The sequence below is a fragment of the Pinus tabuliformis genome, chromosome J, assembly GCF_031772625.1.
Source record: "Pinus tabuliformis cultivar Carrire ecotype Pingquan chromosome J, CPIR1, whole genome shotgun sequence".
Taxonomy (NCBI): domain Eukaryota; kingdom Viridiplantae; phylum Streptophyta; class Pinopsida; order Pinales; family Pinaceae; genus Pinus; species Pinus tabuliformis.
The window spans coordinates 63289161-63316528 of NC_142295.1; the positions used below are offsets into that span (position 1 = coordinate 63289161).

The 27368-nt window shown below is 37.3% G+C and overlaps 1 protein-coding gene across 2 annotated transcripts in view; it reads right to left on the reverse strand.

The window, feature by feature from the left end:
• The window catches only part of LOC149225516 (CLK4-associating serine/arginine-rich protein), a 57422-nt gene extending 35682 nt beyond the window's left edge, over positions 1-21740 (reverse strand). The window contains exons 1-4 of one of the 2 annotated variants that reach the window (XM_089377114.1): positions 21240-21740; positions 14960-14998; positions 14703-14851; positions 14425-14500 (exon numbers count right to left, since the gene is read on the reverse strand). In XM_089377114.1, the coding sequence (XP_089233240.1) occupies positions 14425-14500; positions 14703-14851; positions 14960-14998; positions 21240-21436 (461 nt within the window). In that variant the 5' untranslated portion in view covers positions 21437-21740. The remainder of the gene's footprint in view (positions 1-14424; positions 14501-14702; positions 14852-14959; positions 14999-21239) is intronic. The other variant, XM_089377115.1, reaches the window with a different exon arrangement.
• Between the last annotated feature and the right edge of the window lie 5628 nt (positions 21741-27368).

Genomic DNA, 27368 nt, shown 5'->3' on the forward strand with positions numbered 1-27368 from the left:
TGTTAAATTTCCATGAAACTCTACAACTACTTAGTGAATTACTAAAAACTAGGCAAGTGAAAACTAAAACCAAATTTACTTTCACCAAGATATAAAATTTCTTAACAAATTAGAAGTGGTGGAATAAAAAACACCAGAGATAAAAACACATCACACAAATTGACATGTTTGTTTACCCAAGAAACCAAAAAGGGAAAACATGTTATCTTGTTGTGGTATTTTATTGCTTGTTCTTGGCAATTGATCTATTACAAAGCAACTTGTCTCTCACTAACCTTAGCTAATACAATTGATCTCGGCCTACCTTGATCATTTTTTGATCTCGAGCCTCTAGCACACAACTAATCCCTTGCTGAACTAGCCTGACTCTCCCTGCAAATCCCTAATCCTACTCATTAATATTTGCACACTAGCCACCCCTATTTCCTTGCGCACTAGATCTCTATTTCCTAGCACACAAGAGGCTCCTAAATCCTTGCACAAATCTGCCCCTATTTCCTAGCACATAAGTCCTTATTTTCTTGCGCACTTGAGGCTCCTATTCTCTTGCGAATTGTGACTTATTCCTTAGGACACAAGCTCTCAATTCTATGCACATACAACCAGAGAATAATCTCACAAACATGTGAACAAACTTGTGTATTCATATGCCTTCGTCCTCCTCTTTATATACCCAATTCGAGCATGCAAGTGGCCTAGCTCAATTTAGAAACTCGAGTTCTGATTAATGAGTTAACTAGGAGTGATATTATTTCTCTCTTCAATCAACACTTAGAGTCTTAACTTGTTTGATATAGAGGCGCAGATTGTTGAAATAATAGAAATATTTATTTATTTATTATTATTATTATAATATTGAATGATGATTTTTACAATGAGGGCCCCCGCCTTAAATACCCTTGAGTGCCTTTACATAAGGGTTGTGATCTTTGGATCATGCCTTTCTTCCTAATTATAATTAATACAAGTTAATTTTTGTACATAACATTTCCTTCCCCTCACAAAATGCTTTGTCCTCAAAGCATAGGTAATGAGGGATGTTATTGACGAAAATCTTTTGTTTCCCGAGAAACATCTTCTTTTGGTAGGCTCTTCCACTTGATAAAATACTCTTTAATTACTTCAGAACATAATCAGCTTTCTCTTGTAGCAATTATAGCTTCCAATTATACTACAACTTCCCCTTCGTTATTCAATGTAGGAAGGTTTGTTTTGTTAGGATATTCCGACACATAGGAAATAGTCAAGTATAACTTGGTCTAGTGTAGAGTTAGGTAAAGTGTGTTTCTTTACTATGTACTTCTATAACTTACAATCCAACAGTCACGATATGTTCTAGACATGAAGTGATCCGACGGTTCATTCTCTCCTCGATATTACCAACACTTGATCTGTGGCTTAACACCCGATTGGTCCATTATATCTATTTAAAGAGCATGGAGGGTCATTTGTAAGGTGACCGTTCATGAGATAAGCTTATGTAAATTTTCTTTCTTTTACATTAATAAATTGCCTGAAGTGCCCGCATTGGCTCAGGTCATGGACTGTTTCCCTCTTTGAGGGTTTTAACCACGTCAAGAATACTTGTGTATTGATCTGTGATTTGTTTGTGAGCGGTGTCCTTTGGTGTTCTATCTGAGGAACTTACCCTGTAAATTCCTAAATGTTTGTATTATTTGATGTTTTCCCAATCTCTTTAATAAAGAGGAAGCATGGAAAACGTTATGGACATAGCTTGTTTCCAGCAATTTCAAACCGTAAGCTACTTGGATGATTTTCTTGATGATTTGAAATGGTTTGGAACTTGGGAGCTAGCTTGTTTTTCCTTCTTGTTTTAATTATAGTTGTTTGTAAGGTTGGAGCTTGACATATACCCAATCTCCTTCGCTAAACCCTCTTTCTGATCTATGTTGGTTAGCTCATTGTTTCATACGATTTCTTGCAATATTGAGATTCTCCTTTAGTGTTTGAACAATTTTTTGTTTCTCCTCTAGTTAATCTTTTACTGTTGGAACTTTTATATCATTTATGGTTGATTCCTTCCATTTTGGAGGCTCGTAAACATAGAGAGCTTGAAATGGTGCCATTTTTGCTTAAATGGGATAAGTGGAGTTGTACCACCATTCTACCAGATGTGACCATTTAGACCATTTGTTATGCTTGTCTGTTACAAAACGATGAAGGTATGCTTCCAAACATTTATTAACAATTTCATTTTGCCCATCTATCTAGGGGTGATATGTTGAGCTCATGTTGAGGGATGTCCCAATTTTTTTGAAGAACTCCTTCCAAAAGTTTCCCTTAAATTTAGCATCTCGATCACTAACAATAATCTTTGGAAACCCATGCAATTTGTAAATACTTTTTCAAAATATTTCGACAATTTGTTTTGTTGAATTTGAACTTCTTACGCCCATGAAAGGTGCATATTTAATGAGTCGGTCTACAACCACAAGGATATTATCCTTCCCGCTTGGCATGGGTAGCCCATCAATGAAGTCCATCGCTATTTCTTCCCACTTATAGTTTGGGATATGCAAGGGATGGAGCAATCCTAGGGTCAAACACTTTTCATTTTTGTTTCTTTCGCATTTATCGCATTCTTCCACATCTTGTTGAATTTCCTTGTACATTCCTTTCCAAAAAAATGATTGGCATATATTATAGTAAGCTTTGAAGGATCCCACATGTCCAACTACTAGTGAATCATGACACTCCTTTAGAACTTTGGTTTTAAATCTGGAAGTGGGACTTAAATAAATTTGTCCCTTATACCAAAGGATGTCAATCTTCCATTCAAGTTTTGAGTTTTGAATATGACTATTGATTAAGTTACATACATCTGGACTCTTCACATATTCACTCTGAATTTCAAGTAATGATGGGTCTTCGTCTTTTCGAGACAAAGCATCAGTTGCAACATTGCCTTTACCCTTCTTATGAAGAATTTCCAAATCAATGGTAGGTATTTTCTCCAACCATTTTTGTTGTTCTGCTAAAAGTGTCTTTTGTCGTAGAAGATATTGCAGGCTATTGTGATCCCTATGTATCAAAAATTTGCTAACTAGAAGATATTGTCACCATTTGGTTAAAGCATGCATGATAGCAAGCATTTTTGTATCATATGGTGATTTTGAACACTCTCTCTTATTTAGCTTAATGCTTTCAAAAGTTATGGGAGGGCCATCTTGCATTAATACAGTGCCTAATCCATACCCAAAAGCATCACATTCAATTATAAAAGGTTTTGAAAAATCAAGAGTTGATAACACTGGTGCTAAAGACATGACTTTTTTTAATATTTCAAAACATTGCTCTGCTTGATCATCCCATATGAATGATTTTTTCTTCAAAAGATTCGTCACAGAGCGGTTATGTTAGCATAATTCAAATAAATCGTCGATAGTAACCAGTGAATCGTAAAAGTCCTCTTAATTTGGAGATGTTAATAGGTTTAGGCCATTGTTTAATAGCCTTGACCTTGTAAGGGTCTACCTTTACTCCTTTGGATATTATGTGTCCAGGGTACTCTACTTCTTTTCGAAAGGTGCATTTGGACATCTTTGCATAAAATTGATTCTCTTCTAGTATAGTGAGGACTTGTTTCAAGCATTGTAGATGCTCCTTCCATGTTTTACTATAGACTAGAATATCATCAAAGGAAACTAGTACAAGCTTCCTTAAGTATGGTCGAAATACCTCATTCATGTTGGTCTAGAAAGTTGTTGGAGCATTAGTTAACCCAAAAGGCATTACCTTAAACTCGTAATGACCTTCATGAGTTCGAAAGGCAGTCTTCGTGACATCCTCTAATCTTATTTTGATTTGGTAGTATCTGGATCTCAAGTCCAATTTTGAAAAATATTTGGCTCCATGAAGTTCATCTAACATTTCATCTATGAAAGGAATAGGGAACTTGTTCTTAATCAGGGTTGCGGGGGAGCACACCCCCCCCTCAAATCTGCTCCCGAAGAGCGCTCCTGTAAAAACAATTTAGCTCCTTGGCTTTCTTCACAAAAAATAAAAACGCAAAGATATTCCAAATGCAAATTGTTTTCAAAGAAACAAGAGCTTTTGAGTGGGGCAACCTAATATTGAAGCATATGGCCCTGGTATTGATATGCAATTCATTGTAACGTTAAATTCTTAAAGTAAAAGTGACATTCTCCTTTATCTTTCATTTTCATACTTTTACTTAAATTTTTAACATTACCATGAAATGACTCGGGATGTTTGAGAGTGGTTCCAACCTCATTGGATTTCATATGGAAAAAGTAGAATTTTAGATCTCCCTCAATATCCAATAGACTTATCAGTTTTTTCAAGATTTCAGGATTGGGGGGATTACAATGTTTCCATTGGATTTTGTCATGTACTAGGGTATGGAACTCCTATTTAAGCAAGAGCACCAAGTCCTCTATGTACCTTGATGTTAATGGCATTAGTCGTTGAACTCTATCATGACCCTACTAAAAATGTACCCATCACTCAAACAAAATCTTGACTTGACATGCTACGTTTTTTCTATCTTATGTTAATGCTTAGAGGGTGATATTAATGACAAATCCCAAGATAGGCAATGATTTTGATGATATGTAGGTATTTGATGTAGCATGATTTTTTTGGATGTTAGAGGCCATCTAGAGCCTATTTGTTGATGTATTTTCGGTTCAGAGATGGATTGCACTGGATTCTATTTTGGTTATGTGTGCACCCTTACATGCTATATAAATGAGAACTTGTAATTTTGGACATGTGGTTGATGAAGATTATAACTACTAGACGAATGATGTTATATCGTTTAATCCATGTTTTTATGTTTTTATCACTAATCCATCATTCTATATGCTTTTGTTGACATATATGCATCAAAATATATAGAAATATATATTATATAAAATTTGCTCCCAAAACCGCTCCTGACCCGGGAACTTTTGAAAGTGTCACTCCCCACTCCCACTTTCGCTCCTAAGTTGTCATGCTCTTAATTATTATCTTATTCAATCCTTTGTAATCTATGCATAGTCTACACAAGCCTTCCTTCTTTCTGACTAAAATCACCGGAGCAACATAAGGGCTTCTACTTTTTGTGATGACACCACATTTTAAGAGATCCTGGACTAGCCTTTCGACTTCAGTCTTTTGATGATGTGGATATCTCTATGGCTTGATGTTCACAGAGTTTGATCCTGACTTAACTTCGATTATGTACTAAATTTATTTTTCAAGTGACATCTGCAGCGGAAGATTTTGGAATACTTTTTGGTGTTTTTGAATTAAAGCCTAAATCTCAAGGTGTTCCTCTTCAATTAATTTTGAAGCCATCATTTCCATCTATTAGCATTGTACCATATATGTCGAAGCTCCTTTTTGGATCATTTTCACCATTTGATGGGACGACACAATCTGATTTTTGGGTGGTTGAAAACCATATAGGTTTAGTTTTGTCCTTCCCATCTAAACTTTATAAATTGTTTTTGATGGTTGGCAAAGTAAGCGCCTAGGGTTTGTAGCCATTGGACACCTAGAACCACATCCAGTCCCCCAAGCGGTATGGTGAAAAACGGTAATTCTAAATTGTAATCTTGAATTTGCAATTTAACCACATGGCATTTACCCACTCCTTCGATTTTCTTTCCATCTGCTACCATCACTTTCATGTTAGGCATTGGATATGTGAGAATATTGAGCCTTTTGGCTTTCGCTGTCTAATTCTGGGGGGAATTGTTGGGAATCCTCAACTTCTTCTGTATTTGATTCTTCACTATCTGAATCTTGAGTTGCTTCACACTTATATAAATTCTTTGTATCCTTTCCCTTAATACATTTGTGTTTGGAATCCCATTTTTCGCCACAATGTCTACATTTACTCTCTTTTATTCTTTGCACCTTCATATTAGATTTTCCTCCTCGCAAATGTGGTGGATCGTACTTTGTATTCTCCATGTCAGAAGTTTGGGGAAACCTTAGTCTTGAATATACTCATTCAACTTTTGGCAGTTGTATTCTTTCGAATTTCTTTTCTGCAGCTTTTGCTTTTTGTCTTATTACTTCTAAAGATGTAATGTTGTGAAGCTTAAGTTCATCTTGGAGATATGGTTTAAGTCCAGTAATATGATTAAATAAGGCGTTTTTTTATAATCCAAGTACTTGGGTGGCTAGTGTCTCCCATTCTCTAGTAAACTCGTCCACACTTCCTTTTTGTTGTAGTCTAGTGAGTTTTGTGAAGAATTCTTCTTCCTTAATACCTTGGAACCGTTTAAAGAAAGGACCTTTGAATTTACTCCAATTGATCAAATATGTCAATTTTTCCACCACATATACCAATTATATGCTTCGCCTTCAAGTTGCATGGACGCGTGCTTGATTTTTCATCGTCGTTGTCAATGTTGTAAATCTCAAAATACCCCTCTGCCTTGTTGAACCATGCGACATTGTGTTTCTCATTAGCATCAAATTTGGACAGCTCGAGTTTTGCTCTTCGTTGATATGTGGCAAACGGTGGATTGAAAAAGGAAATTTGGGTTGAGATCTACATATTTTGAAAATTCGGTAACCTGTTTTATCGATTGGGTATGGAAGATGTGCATGGAGATTTAGGAGTGTTATGGATGTCTAATGGGTTTGATGTATTTGAAGATTCTGGTTGTTGAGTGGCTTCATTATTATGATGTTGTAGAGTAGATGCGTTATTCTTTCCTTTAAAGATCAGGTTTAGCATACCCATTACCTGAATGTAATTATGATCAACCCAATTTCGCAAGTCTTCTTGGTCCTTTTGAAGGGAATTATAATTTTGTTGGAGACAATTCTCTATACTATTTGTTTTATTCTGGAGTTTCATAAAGTTCACGTTACTTTCATTAAGCCTATTCTCAAACTCCTCCAGTTTTTTACTAAATTCGTTCATCATCATTGTCCGAGTGAATGGTGGTGTATAACACTCCAGCTTGATTCGCTCCTCTCTTTTTTTCTTTTTTTAAAATTTAATTATTACTTAATTATATTATTACTTATTTCTGAAACAGTGGAGTTGGTGATGGCGAGGGACACAACGACGTCGACAAGGAAATAAGTGATGTTGGGAGGGACACAGTGAGGTAAAGAAGAGACACGATGTTGGTGGAGAGTTGGTTCGATGGGGAACAAGGGTATTGGGCTAACACAACAATCAAGACACAGGTAAGGCGGCACAAAAGACGACAAGGAATCTGTTGACGTGGCTAAAGGGAAGCAAAATCAGCAATGATTGCGTGAGAATTGAGCATATGGTAACTAGACTATGAAGTGGTGACATCAACAGATGCAACATTGGAAGGAAGAACGACAAAACAGGGGGTCAATGGCTAGGTGTATTGGAGGCAACGGACAATGATGGTGTGTGGTGGCAGCAGTCGACGACAAATGGACCCGGTGACGATTGATGCGAATGTGAAGCACTAGCAGTGGACAACAATGACGAACTCAGCATAGAAGGAGAGCAGCGGACTAGTGCGGTTTAATATGAGACGAAAACATGATGGAGCAAGCAAGATGTGAAACCCACTCCAATACTAGATGATGAAGACTGCACTTAACTGAATCTTCAACTCTACGCATGATATCTTGATGATCATTGTAGTAAACTAGAAATAACCCCATCCTAACTGCAGTCCATCTCATGAGCTTGCACCCATACTGAGAGAGAGAAAGACAATCGAGGTCTTCATTGGCTAAGGCACAAACCAGAAGACCTTTACTCGCTACATTTTCAACAGAGAAACGTTTGGACGCAAAAGCACAAATAGATAAATTGTGCAAAGAGAAATTTGTAGATAGTAGGTAGAATAGCTTCATATCGACACAACTAGTAAACATGATCAACAGAAAATCCCAACAAATATGATAGGCATTTCTTTGACCAACGCACAGACACAGTATGTTTTTAATTTCTACAACATATTTACTAAAAATATTTGTGTTGTGTATATACTTGGTGGACAACATGGGTAGAAATAATCTTTGTAGTTGGCCAATCAATTGGATAATTTTGGTGTCAAGTTGGGCGCGTACAAAGGCTCATAAAACAAGCACCGAGCAAGTAGAAAGTGCATGGATACAACATAGTTTAGAGGTAATTGTGTTTTGAAGTCGAAGAATTTACAATTGGATTGATTGATTAGTTCTTGGCATAATTTCAACTAACAAAAATACAAGTCTATCAAACATTAATCAAACCCTTTACAAAACTTAAAAGGTCATAACATAAATGCCTAGAGAAGCCAACAAAGATTACAAACTTCTAGTACAAGTGTTTGTTGGGAATTCTGATAGGGATGGCAGTGAATGAGACCACAAAGACCTTGCAAGCTATGCAAACAAGGTGGTTTCTGAGAGAAAAGTTCAATGCAAAGAAATGAAAGTAGACACATGAATAAAGTTGTATGTGTTAGATAACATGTTTTCACAAGTTCAAGATCTGATAGACAAAGACAATGTGAAAGAGATTATGAAAATTGTGGGAAACTTTCAATAAGGGCATGGTCTTTTACCTCAAAAGCCCACTTTTCTCAATGAAAATTGAAGGTTTCGATTCACATTTAGAACACTTGCTAAAGATAAAAGATATGAGGCCATTTCTCTGCCATTGGGAGAGAAGTGGTCAAGGAATACTTGATAGGGATTACTTTGAGAAGCCTTGACTCTTCTGCCAAAATTTGCAAATTTGTCGAAACATGTTAAATTTGGCTCCATTCATATTTCCTTTCAGAAGAAGTACCCAAAGTTGCTTTGAAAAAAGAGGAAGAAGCAATTCAGTAGTGGCAATGGCAATGGGAGTGGATCATCCAAGAGAGTCTTGTAACCAAATTTCAAGCCACATGGAAGCAACTAAAGCATGGAAACAAAAGCCATCAAGGCAAAGGAACTCAAAAGTAGCATGGAGGCAAAAGTGGTGAAGGAAAGCCCTATGGTTAGGAATTATCAAGAAAAGAGGTGAAAGAGACCATAAGCACCTTGCAAGACATGCAACAAAGTGGTTTTCATGAAAGAAAAGTTCAATGCAAGGAATCTTGAATAGTTACGTTAATAAAGTTGTTTGTGGCCCATGATGTGCTTCCACAAGTTCAAGATCAAGAAGAGATACATATTGTAAGAGATTGTCAAAAATGCACAAAACTTGCAATAAAGGTACCATCTTTTACCCTTAAGGCTTACTTTTCTCAATCACGATAAAGGATATATGAAGCCATTTGTAGGTTGTTGGGAGGGAAGTTATTGAGGACTATTTGTTAGTGATTAGTTTGAAAGGTATTAACTCTTCTACCTTTATTTTTTAATTTCGTTGAAACTTTTATGTTAGATTTGACTTCACCAATGTTTACTTTAAGAAGCAATGCATAGGGTTATGAGACTCCCTGAAGAGGCAACAAAAATGTGATTGTATCTCATGGTAATAAAACATAGAAAAATGAATTGTTCCTCCATATCAATATCCTACCTATGACATAACTAGCAAATTATTTCCTCTAATGGAATATAATGCTCGATCTCTACCCAAAGTATATGTGAACCCACTCAAAACTAACCAAGAGGGACCTTAGGCACATGCATCCAATGTTGTAGCATGTAAGGGGTTCAACATAAGTCACAGGGTTTGTCGAACTTCTAGGTTGAAGTTCAAAATTTGGCGAACCCAAAAGAATATTTAAAGTCCATTCAAGTTAGATGATGGGTTCAATGAAGTTTTTCACCGCTGGCCGCTTCCATGTATTGTTGTGGGTTTTAATGGAAGTTTTCCATGTGCTTTGATGTGGGTGTTACATAGATTTTTCCGCATGCCTTTGCCAATTTTGTGTATCTTCTCCATACCATCGACCGAACTAGTTTTAACCATCAACCTCATCAATGTATTGTGGTGTTGTAAATTCCCTACACTAGGCAAATGCAGTTAGCCACTGTGGCTTTCCACCCATGGGCCTGTGGCGAGGTTGCAAGATTCGTCATTTGCAATGGTCACACCTAACCAGTCTTCATTTACAGACTACCATAAAAAACTGAAGTGGTTAATTATGATTTTTTTATATTATACATTATTTGTTATTGAAACCATGTTGCGCTGTATGTTCAATTTGTCCCACGCGGCTATTATGTGGATTGCCCGTCGCTTAATGGTCCTATACATTATATATATCTTATATCATTATTTTTATATCACTTTATATATATATATATACACACACACACACACATTGTATTAATTGGTAAACTATCAGTTAATAACATATATATAATGTTAAACTATCAACTAATAATAATAACATTATATATTAATAAATTATATATTTTTTATAATTATAAATTTATAATAAAAATTAATAAATTATATAAAATTAAAAATAATAAATTGTTCCATGCATCTTCAATGTCTGACAACTCATATATGATTGTTCTATGCATCTTCATCATCTGACAACTCATTATAGCTAGCTGCCCTAATTTATTTGTGTTTATTGCTATGCCTCGAGCATTGTTGATCATTACAACTTTTTAGATGCCCTACACATCAAGTTTTGATAGGCTAAGTGTTCTTGAGTTACATCCTTGGGTTGTGGTAGGTATCTCCATGACCCCTTCTTGTATAAAATGCATGTACTCATGTTTACATATGAATAGAATTATAAAGCATTTTATCAAGAGAAAATAATCACTAATGGTTAAAGGGACTAAAAAAAGTATAGATATTTAATCAAACACAATGGAGTGCTTCAAGCATCTCCACTATAAAAATGAAACAAAAGAAAGAAAATGAGCTCTCACTTCTAAGTACTCTATAGGCAACATACATGGAAAAACCCAAGAAGAGTGAGAAGCCATGAGAAAGGGGTTAAGCTATCAATATCTAGCTTCCTGTCCAAAATTGAGAAAAAAAATAGGTGTGATGCATTGCTACCTTGGACATTTGGCTATGTACTTTTATTTATGATTTATTAGTTCTTAGCTTTGATTTATCAGACATGGAAAGAGGTTGTGTCTCCTTGTGCCTAACTATACAGAGTGGTAGAATAAACACCTCATTGTCCCATTAGCCACTTTTGTCTGCTACAGATAAAAGTTAAATATAGTCCTTTTCTTTGGTTGGTATCGTCTACCCTCTGGATTGACCAATTATGAGACCCGTGTTAATGAGGTTGTTGGACACCTAATCCTCTAAGGGTTGGTGTGGAAGCTGAACAGTTGAAGTTGTGATAGGTAAAGAGAAAAAAAAAGATCCTTGTGCTTCCCTATTGTTGCCTTGATCTCTATAGTGAACACTTTTGGACTCTTTCACATTCCAATTCAAGAGTTGGCAAATTAATTTTCTAAAACCATCATTGTTTCTACAAGTGCATTTTTGGTCATTTGTGGACTTGAATTGTTTGAATAATGGAGAAAATTCATGGATTACTAGAGTTATTAAGCACTCTAATCTTATCTACTGGTGGAGACACAATTAAAGTCAGCAAGGACACCTTGTCTAATATTAAGGTCTGTCTACAAAATGCATAAGAAAACATTGAATTTTTGCAATTGAAGTCTCAACTTCAGCAAGATGAGTTACAGCAACATAAGCATCATAACACCAATCAACAACAAGAAATGGCGGATGTAGTACCCATTTCAGGAGAAGATGTGCAGAAAGATGGAGAGGTTCAGTCTGCACATCCCAAGCCAATTATCAAACCTTGGGAAGAGTTTGTCCATATCAGGCACAGAACTGGTCTTGAATATGACAAGGATGTGTCCTTTCACACTCCAGAATACTCAAAGCCTATCCAATTCCATAGTGTTGGATTTCTTCCTGACAATTCATCTTCACCTATTCCTGCTCTTCTTCCACAACAGCCATAACAGAATGTCAGATGCCAACATTGTGACAAAGTTGGCCATGTGAAAGATCATTGTTTCGATCTTCACCTGTGCAAGCATTGTGGTCAGCATAATCATTTTTCAAACAAATGCTTCAAAAAAAAGTTCCCTGCAAGAACAAAGATTCATCTTGGATGGATCGCTTCTTGGCAATGGGCTTCAACAGCCAAGAAGATATTTCAGTCATATGTCAGAATTTCTTCTAGAGAATTGAAAAGTCTTGCAATTGAGTTTTCTACATCATCTCAACTTATATCTAACAGGGGGGCGAAGTGATGGTCATCTACAAACTTCAAAGCCACATCAAGCGAGCATGAGCCACAATCTGAACCTGCTGCCTAATTCAGAGTTGTAGCCAGAGACAGAGATGCCCCTGAGCATGCCTTTGGTTGGTGGTCAGCCTTAAACCATCTATGCGAGGTTGAGACCTCCCTCTTCAAAGAATTGGGGACACTTCCTATAGCAGAAGACTTCAGCTTCTTGCAAGTTTTGGAAGAGTTCCAAGAATTGTATTAAGCATTCCAGAGTTGGTTGTCATCCTTAAACCACTGCAGGTTGTAGACCTCCATTTTCCAGGTTGAAGGTCTCCCTCTCCAAATCATTAGAGACATTTCCTCTAGCAAAAGATTTCAGCTTCTTGTTAGATTTGGAAGAGTTTTGAGAACTGCACTAAGCGTTCCAGTGTTGGTGGTCATCCTTAAACCACCCCCTTATACCAACATTTCAGAGAGCACATTCAGCCTAGTGTTGCCATGCATATTTTTGCACATTTTGTATTACAGCTCTCTTCTTGGACACATACATACCCCTTCGGATTAAAGGGGGAATGTTGGACACCAAATCCTCTAAGGGTTGGTGTGGAAGCTGAACAGTCAAAGGGAGTCCAAGAGACCACTTGGAATACGAAACCAAGGAACTAGACTTGTATAAATATGTATCATTGTGAATAATAATGGATTCAAGGCTGATCCTTCATCCAAGAGACCACTTGGAATATGAAACCAAGGAACTAGACTTGTATAAATATGTATCATTGTGAATAATAATGGATTCAAGGCTGATCCTTCATATCTTCTGTCTTCGCCATTGTTGTGTCTAACAGAGGTTAATTCAGTATATCTTTGCTACCTTAGGTAAATTTTTCTAATGCTGAGTGACCTCCTGGCTGAAGAGGGTTATACAAGTGTGATCCTCATAATGAATCAATGTTAATAAAGAACCCAAGGTTTCAATCCAAGAGATTCAAAGTTTCCAAGGTTTCCAAGGTACTATTGATATTACTTCCTTGCATACCATGTCCACATTAGTCTGCTCTAGCACCAAAGGAGACATTCCATTAAAATCTCAGATAGGTGAAAAGATGGTTGTAAGGCAGCAAAATGTATGTTTTGAGTTATTCAATATTACCAAAGGTTGCGTCTATTATCTACTACGCCTTTCCTGTGAATGCATGTTACTTCAAGTACTAGAGTCTAAATAATACTATGGAATTCTCTACATTTCATGAAGCCATTCAAAGAGAAAAAAATATGCAAGATAAGCTCTGATGCGTATTGCATGTTACTTCAGGCACTGAAGTCTAAATAGAAGTATTGAATTCAAAACAGAAATTTTATTTTGAAAGATTTGTGAAATCAAACCCTGGAAAAGAGCAATATGTTTTACAAAGTCATTTTTTACAATTTCCCAAGTTTTCATTACTTTATCATTTTTTCAGGGCACCACTTGGCAATTTTTTGTTGGTTGTTTTCCCAACCTTTTTGGGACTCTTGTCAAGTCATTTTTGTAGTGTTTGACCTCCCATTTTGGTTTAAGTAAGTCCATGGCTTATGTCCAAAGGCAAAACCCAGGCAATATCTGGTATATTTAAAAACATCGTCTCTCTAAGACACATTGGGATGTGTAATTTCCCAAATCCAACATAATATATGGCATCTGTACATGGATGGCATAGTCCAAAGAAGCACAAATTTCTTATCAGAAATGCTTAAAACACCGATATGTGCTTTCTGCAAAGGTCCATTAAATATTAATAATATAGAATGAAATCAGGAATATAAAGTGTTTTTGGGGTATCCTCATTGATATTATTGAAAGTCAATTTAAATAAATTGAAAATCAACCCTAATCAAGATATATGTCACTTTTAAAAAGAGCATCAGTTTTTATATTCTAAAAGTAAGAAGCTAGTGAATAATTCTTGCTCTAAGGGATAAGTATACATCCACTTAACTTGAGCTCCTAAATTAAACAGATTAAGAACCAGAAAATCAAGATAATCCTAAACGTCGATTTTTCAAGCAAGTTATTAGTATGTGGCTTAGAAGTCATCGAACTGTTCTACATTTTGGACACATGTATGACCAAAATCAGTGAATATACAACCAAAATAGGTTCAATATGTAAAACAATAGGACAATTTCTTTGCTTTATACATTCAACTAGTAATTAGAAATAGATATAGAATTACAACATTATGCCTTGAATCTCAAATTTCTTCATGTGCATTTTCTAGAGTAGAAAATGGTAATTACTGACCTGTCTGATAAAAAAGGTGCAGCAGCTCTTGCCTCCAGCTCTTGATCAACATTCTCCAGACCCTCTTCATCATTGACTGGAAGAAATACTATCATGCATGAGCACAAGAAAAGCCACTGACAAAAATTCATGCTGACAAAAGCTACAGCATGAATCAAGCACTACCATAATCTTAGATAGATACTCTCATTACAGATATGGACTTGAAAAGATTGACCGAGAAGTTCAGCGCAAAAGTCAATGCGACAAAACTAGGGGATGAATCAAAAAGTACCGACATCCTCTACGCTGATGCTTAATTAAATCCCGATAACGCTCAAAATTCACAAACTCCTCGAGTTCTTCTTCTTCCTCAGTTTTCTCTCGAGACCGATAAAGTTTGGGATCAGGCTCTCGGATGAAGTCTAGAAGTGCTCTACCATCAAACCTGAAAGATCATTAACTGTAGGTCAGATTTCAATCTTTTCGAAAAAAAGAGTAAAATAAAAATAAAAAGATAACTAACTCATGAATTTCTTGTGAAGTCAACGAGTACCTGTCAATCAGAATGTTTTGCTTTCCATTCCAGGGTATTCTGCAAAAGTATACATGATATGATTTCAGAGAAGCTATAATGAAATTATCTTTCAAGTTACCAATTTAGTCCCACGATAGCCAAAAGACACCATCTTCACTTAATAAGTGACACTTACTTATAAGCATAGGGCCAATAAACCAAAAAAATAAAATCGGCTTTATCTATTAGATACATTTGCAAGTGAGATTTCATGTAAAAGAAGATATTAGAATAATTATGAAATGATATATAGTAAATTCAATCAGCAACTGCCCAAGGGATCATGCAATTACCACAAGGCAAATAGATATATGCAGACTTCCAAAGATTGGAAGGTTGGGCTAGCCAACACTAACAAGTCAAATTCAAACAACATTAGAAGCAATTATACATCCTAAAGAACTATCTACGAAGATAACTTGGAGAGTGACCAACATAGAAATGAAAAGGCATTTAGTGGTGCCCTCTAAAGACAAAAATTTGATAAGCTCCTTTTTACTTACATTGAAAAAAAGACATGAAAAATTTGTCCCGAGTGTCAATGATTTATGAAATCATATTAGAAAGTATGGTGTTCACAAGGTAATAGGAACCTATGCTTATCAGCAATTATGGACAACTTACTTCAAAGAAAAAGCTAAGGGACGCATATGAAAGTTGATTTCAATTGTATTGTAAAAAGTAAGTATGAAAATGGCAAATCAGGGAAAGCCAAAAGTTGTTACTGTCCGTGGAAAGTCAAGAAGTCCCTAGAAACATTTGCAAACTCAGCTATATATGTCCAAAGACACCCATTAAAAAAGTCTCTTATTGAGGAATTTAGACTTCTGTGATCCATAATATTGTAAAAAATCTTCGACAAAAGATTCGTTATGTGATTTTGCCGAAGATTTTTTACAAGTCTCTTATTTTTTGTAATTTTCAGAACTACTTTTGAAATTTTAATGAGAAGAATTCCTCAAGGCCATTTTGAAGAAAAAGTGATCAGGTGTTTATGATGTGCCTGTTGAGAACTACTTCTAACTTATAGCTTTGAATCACATTACTTTTCTAATGTTGTTGTTCTAAGTTGATGAATGGACAGTGTTGAATGAGTTTGAAGTTTTAAACTAATTTGTGCACTTATTTTACTCATGTATTGCTAACCTCTGCCTTTCTTTAACAACTAGTAGTTTTTTGAAGTGCAAGCAACTACTGGAGGTTTCGCCATCTATTTTTTTGGTTAGTTTGCTCCTAGCTAGGAAAGAAGAAAGAAGAAATTATTTTAACGTCCACGAGGCTAAAGATAGCCTATGGGACAGATTGCTTCTTCATCTGCTTGATGTATTCAGCCCTTTTTCTGTGTAGCTTCACAATAAATGCTCCCAACTTCTCGACAAACCCCTCACTAAATAGATTATCCCAAGAGCTAGCTGCCAGCATATTTGAATAACTTTCCCTGTTTTCTTTGAAGGCCTCACATTCTTAAATGAAATGTTTTTCTGTTTCCACTTTTCTGGAAGAACAAAAAATGCATACCCTTTCCTCCCACACTTCTTTGGCCTTTTCTAGCACCCTGTTTCACAACGGAGTTGATGAGAATTAGTCCTTAACTGAGCAATAAGAATTTTGGCTCTCCAAGAGATATTGGCCTCTATGTATGCTTTTGGTTGATGATTATGAGTGGGATTAAACACTTCAATGTAGTAATTTTCTTTCTTCCTAGCTCCTTATCCCAAGTACATTTGTGGAACTTTTCCATAACAAATTTTTTTATCTCTTTACTGTTTATGGGACACGCGTTCAAGCAAATACCCCATTTACTAAACCATTTGTTATTTTGTTGCATCCAAGTTTTTTTTGCTCTTGCACAATCTATCATTAAAGACAACCTTAGACCATCTACCCTCTTCCATTTGCTCAATTTTTTTAAATACCTTATGACTCGCACCATAGCAATTGTTTCAGTAGGAGCAGTCCCTGTTTCACTTAACAAGATATCATAAGGAACTACACTTTTAATCTTAAATTTGTTTCTAATCAAATGCTTCTGAATTTTCTCAATTTGTCTCCACTGCATGTCAGAGGTACTACTAGCCCACAATTCACAACCATTGAGAATCACCACAATCACTAGAAGCCCAAAAAGATTTTGAGTGGTCTTCTAGTGCCATAACTCTACCTCTCTACACCTATTTTGAAAAGCATAAAATGCTTTCCAACCCCAAGTTCTTTTCTTTCTACAACCATTCCAGCTTAGATTTTTGTTGAAGTCAATTCCAAGGTATCTGTAGTCTGCAACTTCTTCCAGAATGTTGCTTTCAAAGTAGAACTTACACTGGTTATGTTTTCTTTTCTTAGAGAAGACCACTACTTTCGTTTTGTTGATATTGACTTGCATCCCCACACTTCTACAAAAATGCTCAAAGGATAGTAAATGCTCTTGCAAACCAAGATCCGATTTAGCAATCAAAATAAGGTCATCTGCATACAAAAGAAGCCTTATAACAAACTTGCACAAATAGATACCATCACCCCCTTGCGAATTTAACTACTCCTCAAGCTTGTCAATATATAAACCAAAAAGGTTTGGAGACAGTGGGCAACCTTGCTTGACCCCAATATCGCTTCTAAAACTTTCAGAAATGCCTACTGAAGTTCTAATTTTGACTTTCACCTCTTCATACAACCTATGCACAGTTGGTCTCAAATGTTTAGGAACCCCAAGTTCCTCCATTCTCTGCCAAAGTTTATCCCTAGGAACCAAGTCAAACGCTTTTTTGAAATTAACAAAGCAACAAAAGACTTCTTCCTTTTTCTCCCAAACTTTTTCAATGATGTGCCTTAAAGTTATGCAATGATCAACTGTGGAATGTTTAGGTCTAAAACCTGCTTGCCCTTTGGCACGCTTATCTCTTCTTCTGCCCACTTGCTAATTTTGTTTTCTAGCATGCTTCCAAATAGCTTTGCAAACAAAGGGTTTATCATGATGGTCCTATAATTGGAGGGATTATTGACGTCACCGCTCTTGAAAAGAGGTATTGCCAAACTAGTTGTCCAATCTGTGGGGAGCCCTTGTTGTATGATGTTGTTGAAGATTTCTGTAATGTGAGGTGCAAGAACCTTTGAGCCCCACTTTAGATATTCTGCTTGGAGTTCAGCTAAGTCTTTTGCTTTTCCAACACCCAACTTCTTGATACCCATCTCTACCTCTTGTACCATGAAGAGTTCAGTATCAGTGTTGACCAAGGGGAGAGGGTCAACCTTGGGAACCTGCTCATAGAGTTGTCTTGCATAGTCAAACCATTTAGAAGTTGTAATATTATTTCCAATTTGTATCTTTTTCAGTTGAAGCTCCTTCCAAAATAATTTGGGATTATTTTTCCCAAGGAAGATTAGTTCTTCCCTGAAACCATGAAATCAACCTTTTTCTTGCTTAATAACTGCTTGTAAGATTTGAGCTTTATGTTATCCTTGTTTGATTTTCCACATTCTCCTTGCCTTTTTGCATTCCTCGTCAAACCAAGCATTAACCGGAAAGCAATTTGTTTCAGACTTCTCAAATTTTGTTCTTTTGCACTTTGCAAGTGCCAATTGAATTAAATGTGTTAATTCATGACTATGAAGGTTGTGAATTGTAATTTTCTCCTCCTCAAAGAGCCTCTAGTTTTATTTCTAGTATTTATTTTTAGTTCATATTGCAATTTGCACTTTGCATATCCATCAACCCCCATACCCATTCATTTATAGTAATGGTAGCCAGGCCAAAACCTGAATAGGTCTTCTACACCAAACAATGTGAGGTTTGACTAGGACTTCACATTAGGGAGTACCCCTATCTATTGAAGGTCAATTTTCCCATGTCAACAATCTTTCTGTTTGTCCTCTTGTTTCATCATAATAGCAGAGGAAACAAAAGGTTGCCAAGCTAATGGCCACAAGGAAATGGAGTCATATACCATACTTCACTAAATAATCATCGTAGAAGTAGTGTGGCTATCTAGATGGATATTGACATCTTTCCAGGAACTAGATTTGAATTGTTTGCACAAGGATTTTCAGCTCTCTACTCTACCAACTGAGCTATCTCAGCTCTTCCATGTGGATCATCATAGTACTTCCATGTAGGTACATGGAAGTGGGGTCATATATCATAATTCACTACAGAATTGCCCCACAAGTGAAGTGGCTCTCAAGATGGATATGGATACATGAGTATTCCAGTTCTCTACTCTACCAACTGAGCTATCTCAGCTCTTCCATGTGGATCATCGTAGTACTTCCATGTAGGTATAAGTGGGGTCATATATAATAATTCACTACAGAATTGCCCCACAAGTGAAGTGGCTATCAAGATGGATATGGATACATGGTTATTGACATCTAGCCAAAAACCTACATTATCCTAAAAAATTTAGGTAACCTCCATTCCCTTTAATTCTGTCTATTTCTGCCAGCTTAAACGAACCGTCTAAATATTCCACTCCCTTTAATTATTTCTATTTTTGCCTAACTAAAATGAACTATCTGAGTAAAACAATATTTTATTTACAGTTTTTATAACGGAATTTATGAAAAAAAATTGGGCATGGCCCAGAGGTTAAAAATTGGGTAAAGAATTGTCTACCAAAATATTGTAATTTATAAAATAGAAATACATGCTTCAATTCATCGCTCTGTGATTTTGGAGCATCTGGTAGTACTGCAATTCAAACCACCTGCTACAAATCCTAAGGCAGCTAAGTGGGGGCCACCTTCTTCCCCTACTTTTCATCTGTTCTTGCTTCTCCTGCAGTGAAACATGTTTTAACAATCCCAATTTATACGTCTACTGGAATCCAGATGTTAAAAATTGGATAAACAATTGTCTACCTAAATATCATAATTTAAAAAATAAAAACACATTTCGACTCATCACTCATGTGATCTTGGGGCATCGGGCAGTGCTGCAATTCAAACCATCTGCTACAAATCCTAAGGGGGCTAAGTGGGGCCCACCTTCTGCCCCTACTTTTCATCTGTTCTTCCTTCTCCTGCAGTGGATCATGTTTTATCGATCCCTATTTCTAAGTCTACCAGAATCCCCTGTTAAAGGATTGAAGTTCCTTTTCTACTTTCACCATCTAGATTTTTAGTTCCATGATCTAGGCAAACCTCTATATTTATTATTTACACTACCCTCCGAAAAGAAGCTTTGATGAAATAAGTGTTTGACAACCTTCAGAAATTGCTCATGAAAATCAACATTTCCTTTGAACATTACCGGCCCACATTTATTTAATGCTTGAGAATCACTATTGGTACCAGGGAGTAAGAGTTCAACTTGTGCTCAGCAAAAACTTAGGAAAATCTGAATTATTTTTTCTGATCAAAACTGGATTTTTTTCTCCTGTTTAGATTATACAACCCACCAAGTTTTTTCATCAGGCTTGTTAGTCGATTTGGTTGAATATAATATATATACATTAATACGTCTCTTACAATATACTATAAACTATCTTGACAAACTTTAAGTGCTACCGGACTATTCAGAATCAAAGTCGACTCCCAAATTTCGCTCTGCTCTGAGGAAACCAAGTCAAAGTCAACTTCTCCAATTCTCCAAGCTTGACTCGGCTATTTTGATAGAATAGAAGCAAGTCTCGTGAGCATGTCACAAGTCCACTTGACTCGGCCCATATGAAGGCATATAAACAATTAGCATTGAAATTTAACATCATATAGACATTATAATCTTGAATAAAATTCATCTTTTGTAGAATCCAGCGCATTGCATTGTTTTACTTCTATGTTTTTTATTTGCGCAGTTTCCACGAGTTCAAGTCATCTCTTATTCGTCAGACGACAAGGATCAATTAGGATAATATTGGTAGTGCCTTCGAACTGGAATGCCTTAGAAAATCGATTTGGACCAATTGTAGAGTTTACTCAAAATATAGATTTGAAGCTGCAGATTGTTACACTTTCAACAAGCTAATATAGCAGCAGGTGTAAAAAATTAACTTGCAAAAACCATCAGACGCGATGAAGCAACCCTATATATTTATAACACCTTCGCCATGAATGAAGGAATTTATTTGACAAAATTATCAGACGGTGTGAATAGACACTAAGCTTAAAACCCTAATTCAATAGATCTCTGACATGGCCGAAAGAATTAATTTGCCGAATTCATCAGTCAGCTTCAAACGACTTTAAAAATTAAATTAAAACCGCTACCTGAATAAATCTTTAGCAATACATGACATAGTAATGCGTTGAAACCAGTGATTAAACTTACAAGCCTTGTTGATCCTGAGTGGCCTGATAAAGGACCGTGTCGTGGTGCAAGCGGCAGCGACTGCCTGTAAGCAGTAGACTTTGCTGGGGATCCCCCCGCCGCTTTGCCAGGTAAACCGCACGTCGCTGGGCACGACGACGGGCCGCGTCCATCAAATCGTGGACTTTCCTCTCGGATCTCCTTGCTTCGTGCCACATTGTGGGATTCGAACTGGGGACGTGAGAAGCTTCAGCGGCAAACAGTGGGTGTCTCGATTCGAGCCGCCTCTGCGAGCGAAGCAAATCAAAGCGGAAGAGTGCCTGAGGTTTGCAAAACAGATTGGGGTTTCGTGTTGAAATGGCAACGCTAGAAAGAAAAGTCGTAGAAATAGGAATTACAAGATGAATTGTAATTTGTTCAGAGGGTTTTTAGCCTTGCAATCCGCTGTAGGTTTGGGTTCCGGTCGTACGCACTTTCAAAGCGGGGCCTGAAACACAAACATAATGGTTTGATATTTTATGGATACCTTTTCTTGTTTCATCTTTCTTATAGGCATCCGTAACCGTAGGGATTACTTTGCAAAGCCCAATTGTGTTGCTAAAAAAAGAGGATTTGATTTTAAGGTCTAATTTAAATAGGTTTAATAATAGGGTATGTTTTTTAAAGGTTATAAATTAGAATTCATAAGGGATAGATTATGTATATTTTTATAAATTAAATATTTAAATTATTGTTAGGGTTTCTTTGTTCTATTTTAGATCATTGTAATATTGTCAATTATTATTGTGGGGTGTTTTATGTATTTGGTTAAGGTTTGAATTTTGGTAATTTGTTTTTTAGGTTCTAGATTTTGAAGTATTTTTTTTTTAATCTCATGTTAGAGGTGATTGCATGCATAAACCATTTTTTTATATGTATATTGTGTTGTATTAAAAAGTAATTGAGTAGAGTTGATAATTAAAGCTTTTTGAGTTTGAGACAAAAGTATTGTTTATTTTGAATTGGTATGTGAGATTTTTCACAAAATTAAGTGTCATAGCCAAGTTTACTAGTTGTCTAATAAACTTTGCAGTTATATTTTATAGCATCATTGTTATGATCTAGCTCATGGGCCCTAAATCAACTATCATAAGGTTAGTGGAGGGAAAATGGCCACCCTACCATCTAATATCGCTCTGTAAGGATCTTTTGTTCAAGCACATAACATTCATAGCAATGGTGTCACATAATATCCCTCATGAATTTGTCTTAAAGATCTATCATGTGGCACTGAGATTCTTGCTAATAAAATTTTGTTTGAAATTTCATGTCACTTGTGATGGTTTAAGGTGTTGAATCTTAAGTAACTTCTTAGGTAAAATCCCCTCATAATTTGTTATCAATGTCTAAGTTGAAGAGGTTTGGGAGCCTTATGGCTAGATATGCACAACCACCTAGACCTTTACACTATCAGAGTGGTGCAAACACTTTGATAAAAATATATACTCACATTCATCGTCCTATTTAGGTTGAACTCTTGAGCCTCTCGATGCAATACCATGAGTTTATTAAGTGCATCTAGGATCCTCTTAGGTAGTGCATTTGCCATAAGCCTCTAAATTTTTTAACCCTCGTGACACTCATAAGTGGATCTACCTTAAGGTTAACCTATGCCAAAAAATACAAGAACAAATTTTTCATCAAAGTTAATCCTAAAGCCATATGTCAAAGTGTTAGGCATTTATACCACTTAAGAAATCTAATCTATATTATTCTTTGTTCATAAGGTTCAAGTTGGAATCTTACAGGGTTAGTGATATAAGCTTGTATAAGGGGATGATCCCATTTATAAATGCCTTAATGTTATGATCAATGGAATTACATTTTTTTTAGCCATTTATATTGTAGACATTTTGGCAAAAACCTTGTGAGTGTTCATATTGGAACAATTATGTTTAAAAGTCTAATTTATGTCAATTTCTAGCGACATGAACTTAGTCATATTAAACATGCATACCCTTGTTGATGCAAATCTGACCTCATATCTGAGAGCAGGTTTGCTCAGAACCCACTAGGCCTAGTCTTCTATCTAAAATGGGGCTTCTTCTCTCCTCGGGATATAAATCCCTTTATAAAATTTAATCACAGTGGAAGGAGTTTAAAAGGGTCAGTCCCTCTACGCAAGTGGACTAATTATATTTATAGGTGGGAGGAGTAAAAATGGTGTTGTGCCCATTCTTCTTTAACCCACGAACTTCGCGGCCCTACTTCACTTCTAGACTGGCCTTTGCGGCATCATCCCAAATACCTCAATGCTCCAACACTAATTCCTTCGTAGCCTTTATTTCCCTATGCCTACCTTGGCTTCCCTTCGTGGTCAAAGCCCTCCCGATAGCCCCCGAAGCCAAGCTCTTTATTCTTTCTTCGCCCCTGGAATCAAGCATTGTGACTGAGCATTGTATCTAACATGTCCCGACCCTTTAAGCCCAGCGCATAGCCTTGGGCGTTCCAACTTTATATGGTTGGGTTAGGCACCAGTCAGGTGGGCTCCACCCACTCTGATCCAACCTGCGTTGCAATCATAACCGTCAGGTATTCAAACCCTCGTGTGAGTCCCTCATGTCACATAAGCCCGACGCTTAGTCAGCCTAACAACACCCTTGTGTGCCTCTCCTTCTAAGACCTTCGGGCAGGGTCCACTACCACCTCACTTTCGTTGCGATGTATATAAATAAAGGCTCACGTAGAGCCACCGAGGTATGCCTCCTAGGTGGGGTTCGCCTTGCCATGTAGGTCCCATCCTCATAGCCTTGCTTTTATTAAAAGGCGACTTAACAATGCCATTGGGTATAAGTCCCCGGGCGGAGTCCACTTATCCCTATCCACGCTTCTGCTTATACGAAGGCTCGCGTAGATTCTGGTGCTTGAAGGCTTGGCGCCTTATCACATTCCACTAGTCTTGCCACGTATGCCTGACACCTATTGTTGGCTTTACGGGGGCCTGACCCAGGTTCAACGTTAATTAGCCAAACAAATCCCTACACTACTGGCCCTTTCGGCATCAGCCCGCGGAGCGCGTACAGAAGTCTCCCTCGAAGCAGTATGGGGGGATGTTGGAACCAAGTTTTCGCACCCTGAGATGGTCGTGATGTCGTTTTATTCCCTTTATTCCTACCTTCGCGCAGGTCACTTCGCTCTAGGGCTTGTCAGACGAGCCCTCTATTTTGTTCTTCAATACCTCCGTGAAAGGGTACGACTGACCTTCGCACAACCCTATCCTTTGATTCAGATACTTTCGTGCTGCTAAGGCAGCGTATTGCACAGATTGTCAAGTTATCTTAAGAATCTTACTTGTCTTATTAGATACTCACAGTTAGCACCGCGTAAACATATATTCTTATATGCGTTCAATTATCCAACATAATTATACACATGTGCGCACCATATAAGCATTATAAAGGAAATTCACACATAAAATGACAAGATGCATCAATCGGAAAAAAGACACAAAAATTGCAAAATACTTCTCTTTATTAATCTCTTCCAAGTGATTACAGACTCTATCCACCCTGTGCACATAGCTGCAGGGGTCCGCACACTGAGTTGCAGACTTCCACCCTAGGCCTCTGCGCACTCAGCGGCAGAGCCTCTACCTACTCTACGACCCAAAACTTAGACTTCTTACTTCAGATCTATCACTCTCTTATCTTTTGTATTGATTGATTACTCTAACCACTTAGAGCTTAGCTCTTTTTATACAATCCCATGGTCCGCGGACCTTGGGTAGATCTCTTACAGCCGACTTTACTTTTCAAAACTAAAGGCAGACAACCGTTTATGACTTATAACACCTACGCACTCCATGACCACAAAAAGCCAAGTCTTTACAAGTTTCTTACAAAATTTGACCAAAATATGGGCTTTTAGCCCCAAAACTGCCCTTTTAGGGGATCTCGTTTCCAACAGGCCCCCAACAGAAACATCGTGACTCACCCTCGAGTCACTCAGTAGGCATGGAGATCTTTGTGTGAAGCCCTTCCAGCTCGACCCGTATGACCGAAACTTCGGTCGTGCACTGAGCTGTTGTCTGCTTTGCGTCTTCCATTGTCTTCTCGGTCACTGCTCTTGCATTGTCAGCCTGAAGCTTTTGTTGCATTGCTTGCAAAGTCGTAAGCTTTCCTTCGATATTCCCTGTCACTGCGTAAGCGTCATCCAGTCAGGGCTTTAGTCTCGCCTTGAGCACTACTTCCTTATGCAGCACTGCGTCCACCTGTTCCTTCAACTACTTGGCCTCCTGCAGCTTGGCTAGTCTCTGTGTCAGCGCGACGGTTCGTGTTGTGCCCTTAACCTCATCGTAGCGTTGTTTGAGCTCGCGTGCTTCCATCTCTAGCCTCTGCATACAAGGGTCTGTTACACAAAAATATTGTCACCGTGACTATTTGCAGTCAGTATGGGTCTATCATCACTTATACTGTCCTCCTAAGCAAGTCTCAGACCTCAGCTCTTCATGTCAAGCTTTGAAAATGAGAGAAAGACCTTAAAAATCAATAAACCTCTGGTTCTGCACTTTCTCTCACTGTTTCCTGCGGTCCCGCACCCCCTGTTGATATTACCTGCGGACCTGCCCGCTCTGTCTCTAAAGGAGTGGGTGCAGACCCCTGTGAAAGTAAAAAAGGCACAAGTTTATTCTAAAAAACTCACTTTGGGTTAATTCTAGATGATTCTAGAAGGAATTTTGACGTGGATGGTTCGCTCTTAGGTGGTTCATGCATCCCAAAAGAGAAGGAGCTAATCCCTTGATGAGAGGAGTTATCCCTTTGAAGGAGGGCTTTATCCCTTTGAAGGTGGACCTAGTAACTTCCCTCCATTGCACTATAAATTAAGGCATTGGGCTGCTTGCTAGGGAGGTTAGAAGTTGAACATTTTTGAGGGTAAATGCTGGTGGAATTGAGACTTCCTAGTTAAGCTTGAGAGGAGAGATCACATACCTTTTTGGCTTCATTGGGAAGAGAGTGAAACTTGTCAAAGTAGAGGAGACTTCTTGTTGGCCCCTGGGAGGAGCTTGTACAACATCAAGGCACAGGTTGTAAAGTTCTTCTTTGATTTGAATTAATACAATCGGATTCATTTTTCTCAACAAATTGTCTTATGTCATTTGTTTCATGAATTCCTTGATCATCATGTTAAGTATGCTTTATGATATTGGCTTTTCAGGTGCTATTTAATTTGTGTGTTTGTTTATGTTTGCAGATTCGCGACAAGGGAGCTCATTTGGATCAAAGGAGCGAGGCTTCCACAAACTTGCATTGGACCCAAGGTAGGCCTAAAACACTTGTTTGCCTTTATTTATAAACTGCATATTTAGAGAAAGATAGAATTTGATTGGCTTGCTTGTCACTAGATATCATTAGATACTAGGGAGGTCGGTCTTGTCCGCAAGAACGACTCATCCGGCAGACAAAATGGCGACTCCGCTGGGGACTTGATTTTTTGATTTGCTTTACTTTGACTTGAGAAACTGTGTTTTTGTTTTAGTTTTTGGCTTGCTGTGTGTGGAATTGGGTAGGTTTAGTAGATCTTGGATTATTTTTTGTTTTTCATACTTTTGGGAGAGGACCGCTTCCTCTGCTTGTAACACAGTGCGGACCTGTCCGCACTTTTGCTTTACACACAGAGTGGTACCGCACCTGTGTGGACTGCGGGCCTGCAGACCCTGTCAAAATTTTGAAAAACTTAAGACTTTCTCTTTCAGTCAGCTTAGGATTTGTTTAGGTGTTTTTATCCTCTGCCCAAACCTGCATGTGACTTGTCAGGAACTTTTCTTAGGTTAATTCCATTGGCACTCCTATTTTAAGCTTTTATCAATTGGGTGTTTTGAGTCTCTTTTTTGAGAAATTCTTAATTTGATTTCCTTTGGTCATTACTTGGAACTCTCACCCAATTTTCTCGACTTGCACTTGATTGGTTCTTAGATTACATTAGAATCATCTTGTGTTTGAGAATTCTCTTGCATAGATCACATTTGCATAATTAGAATTCTCATTTTCAGAATATGAATGAAAAATGTGCACAGATTACATTTGCATACTTTTCAAGTGAATTGTGCATAGATTACAATTGCATAGTTTACATTCTGAAAAATCAATCGTAGATTTAGATCAGCTTTCTTTG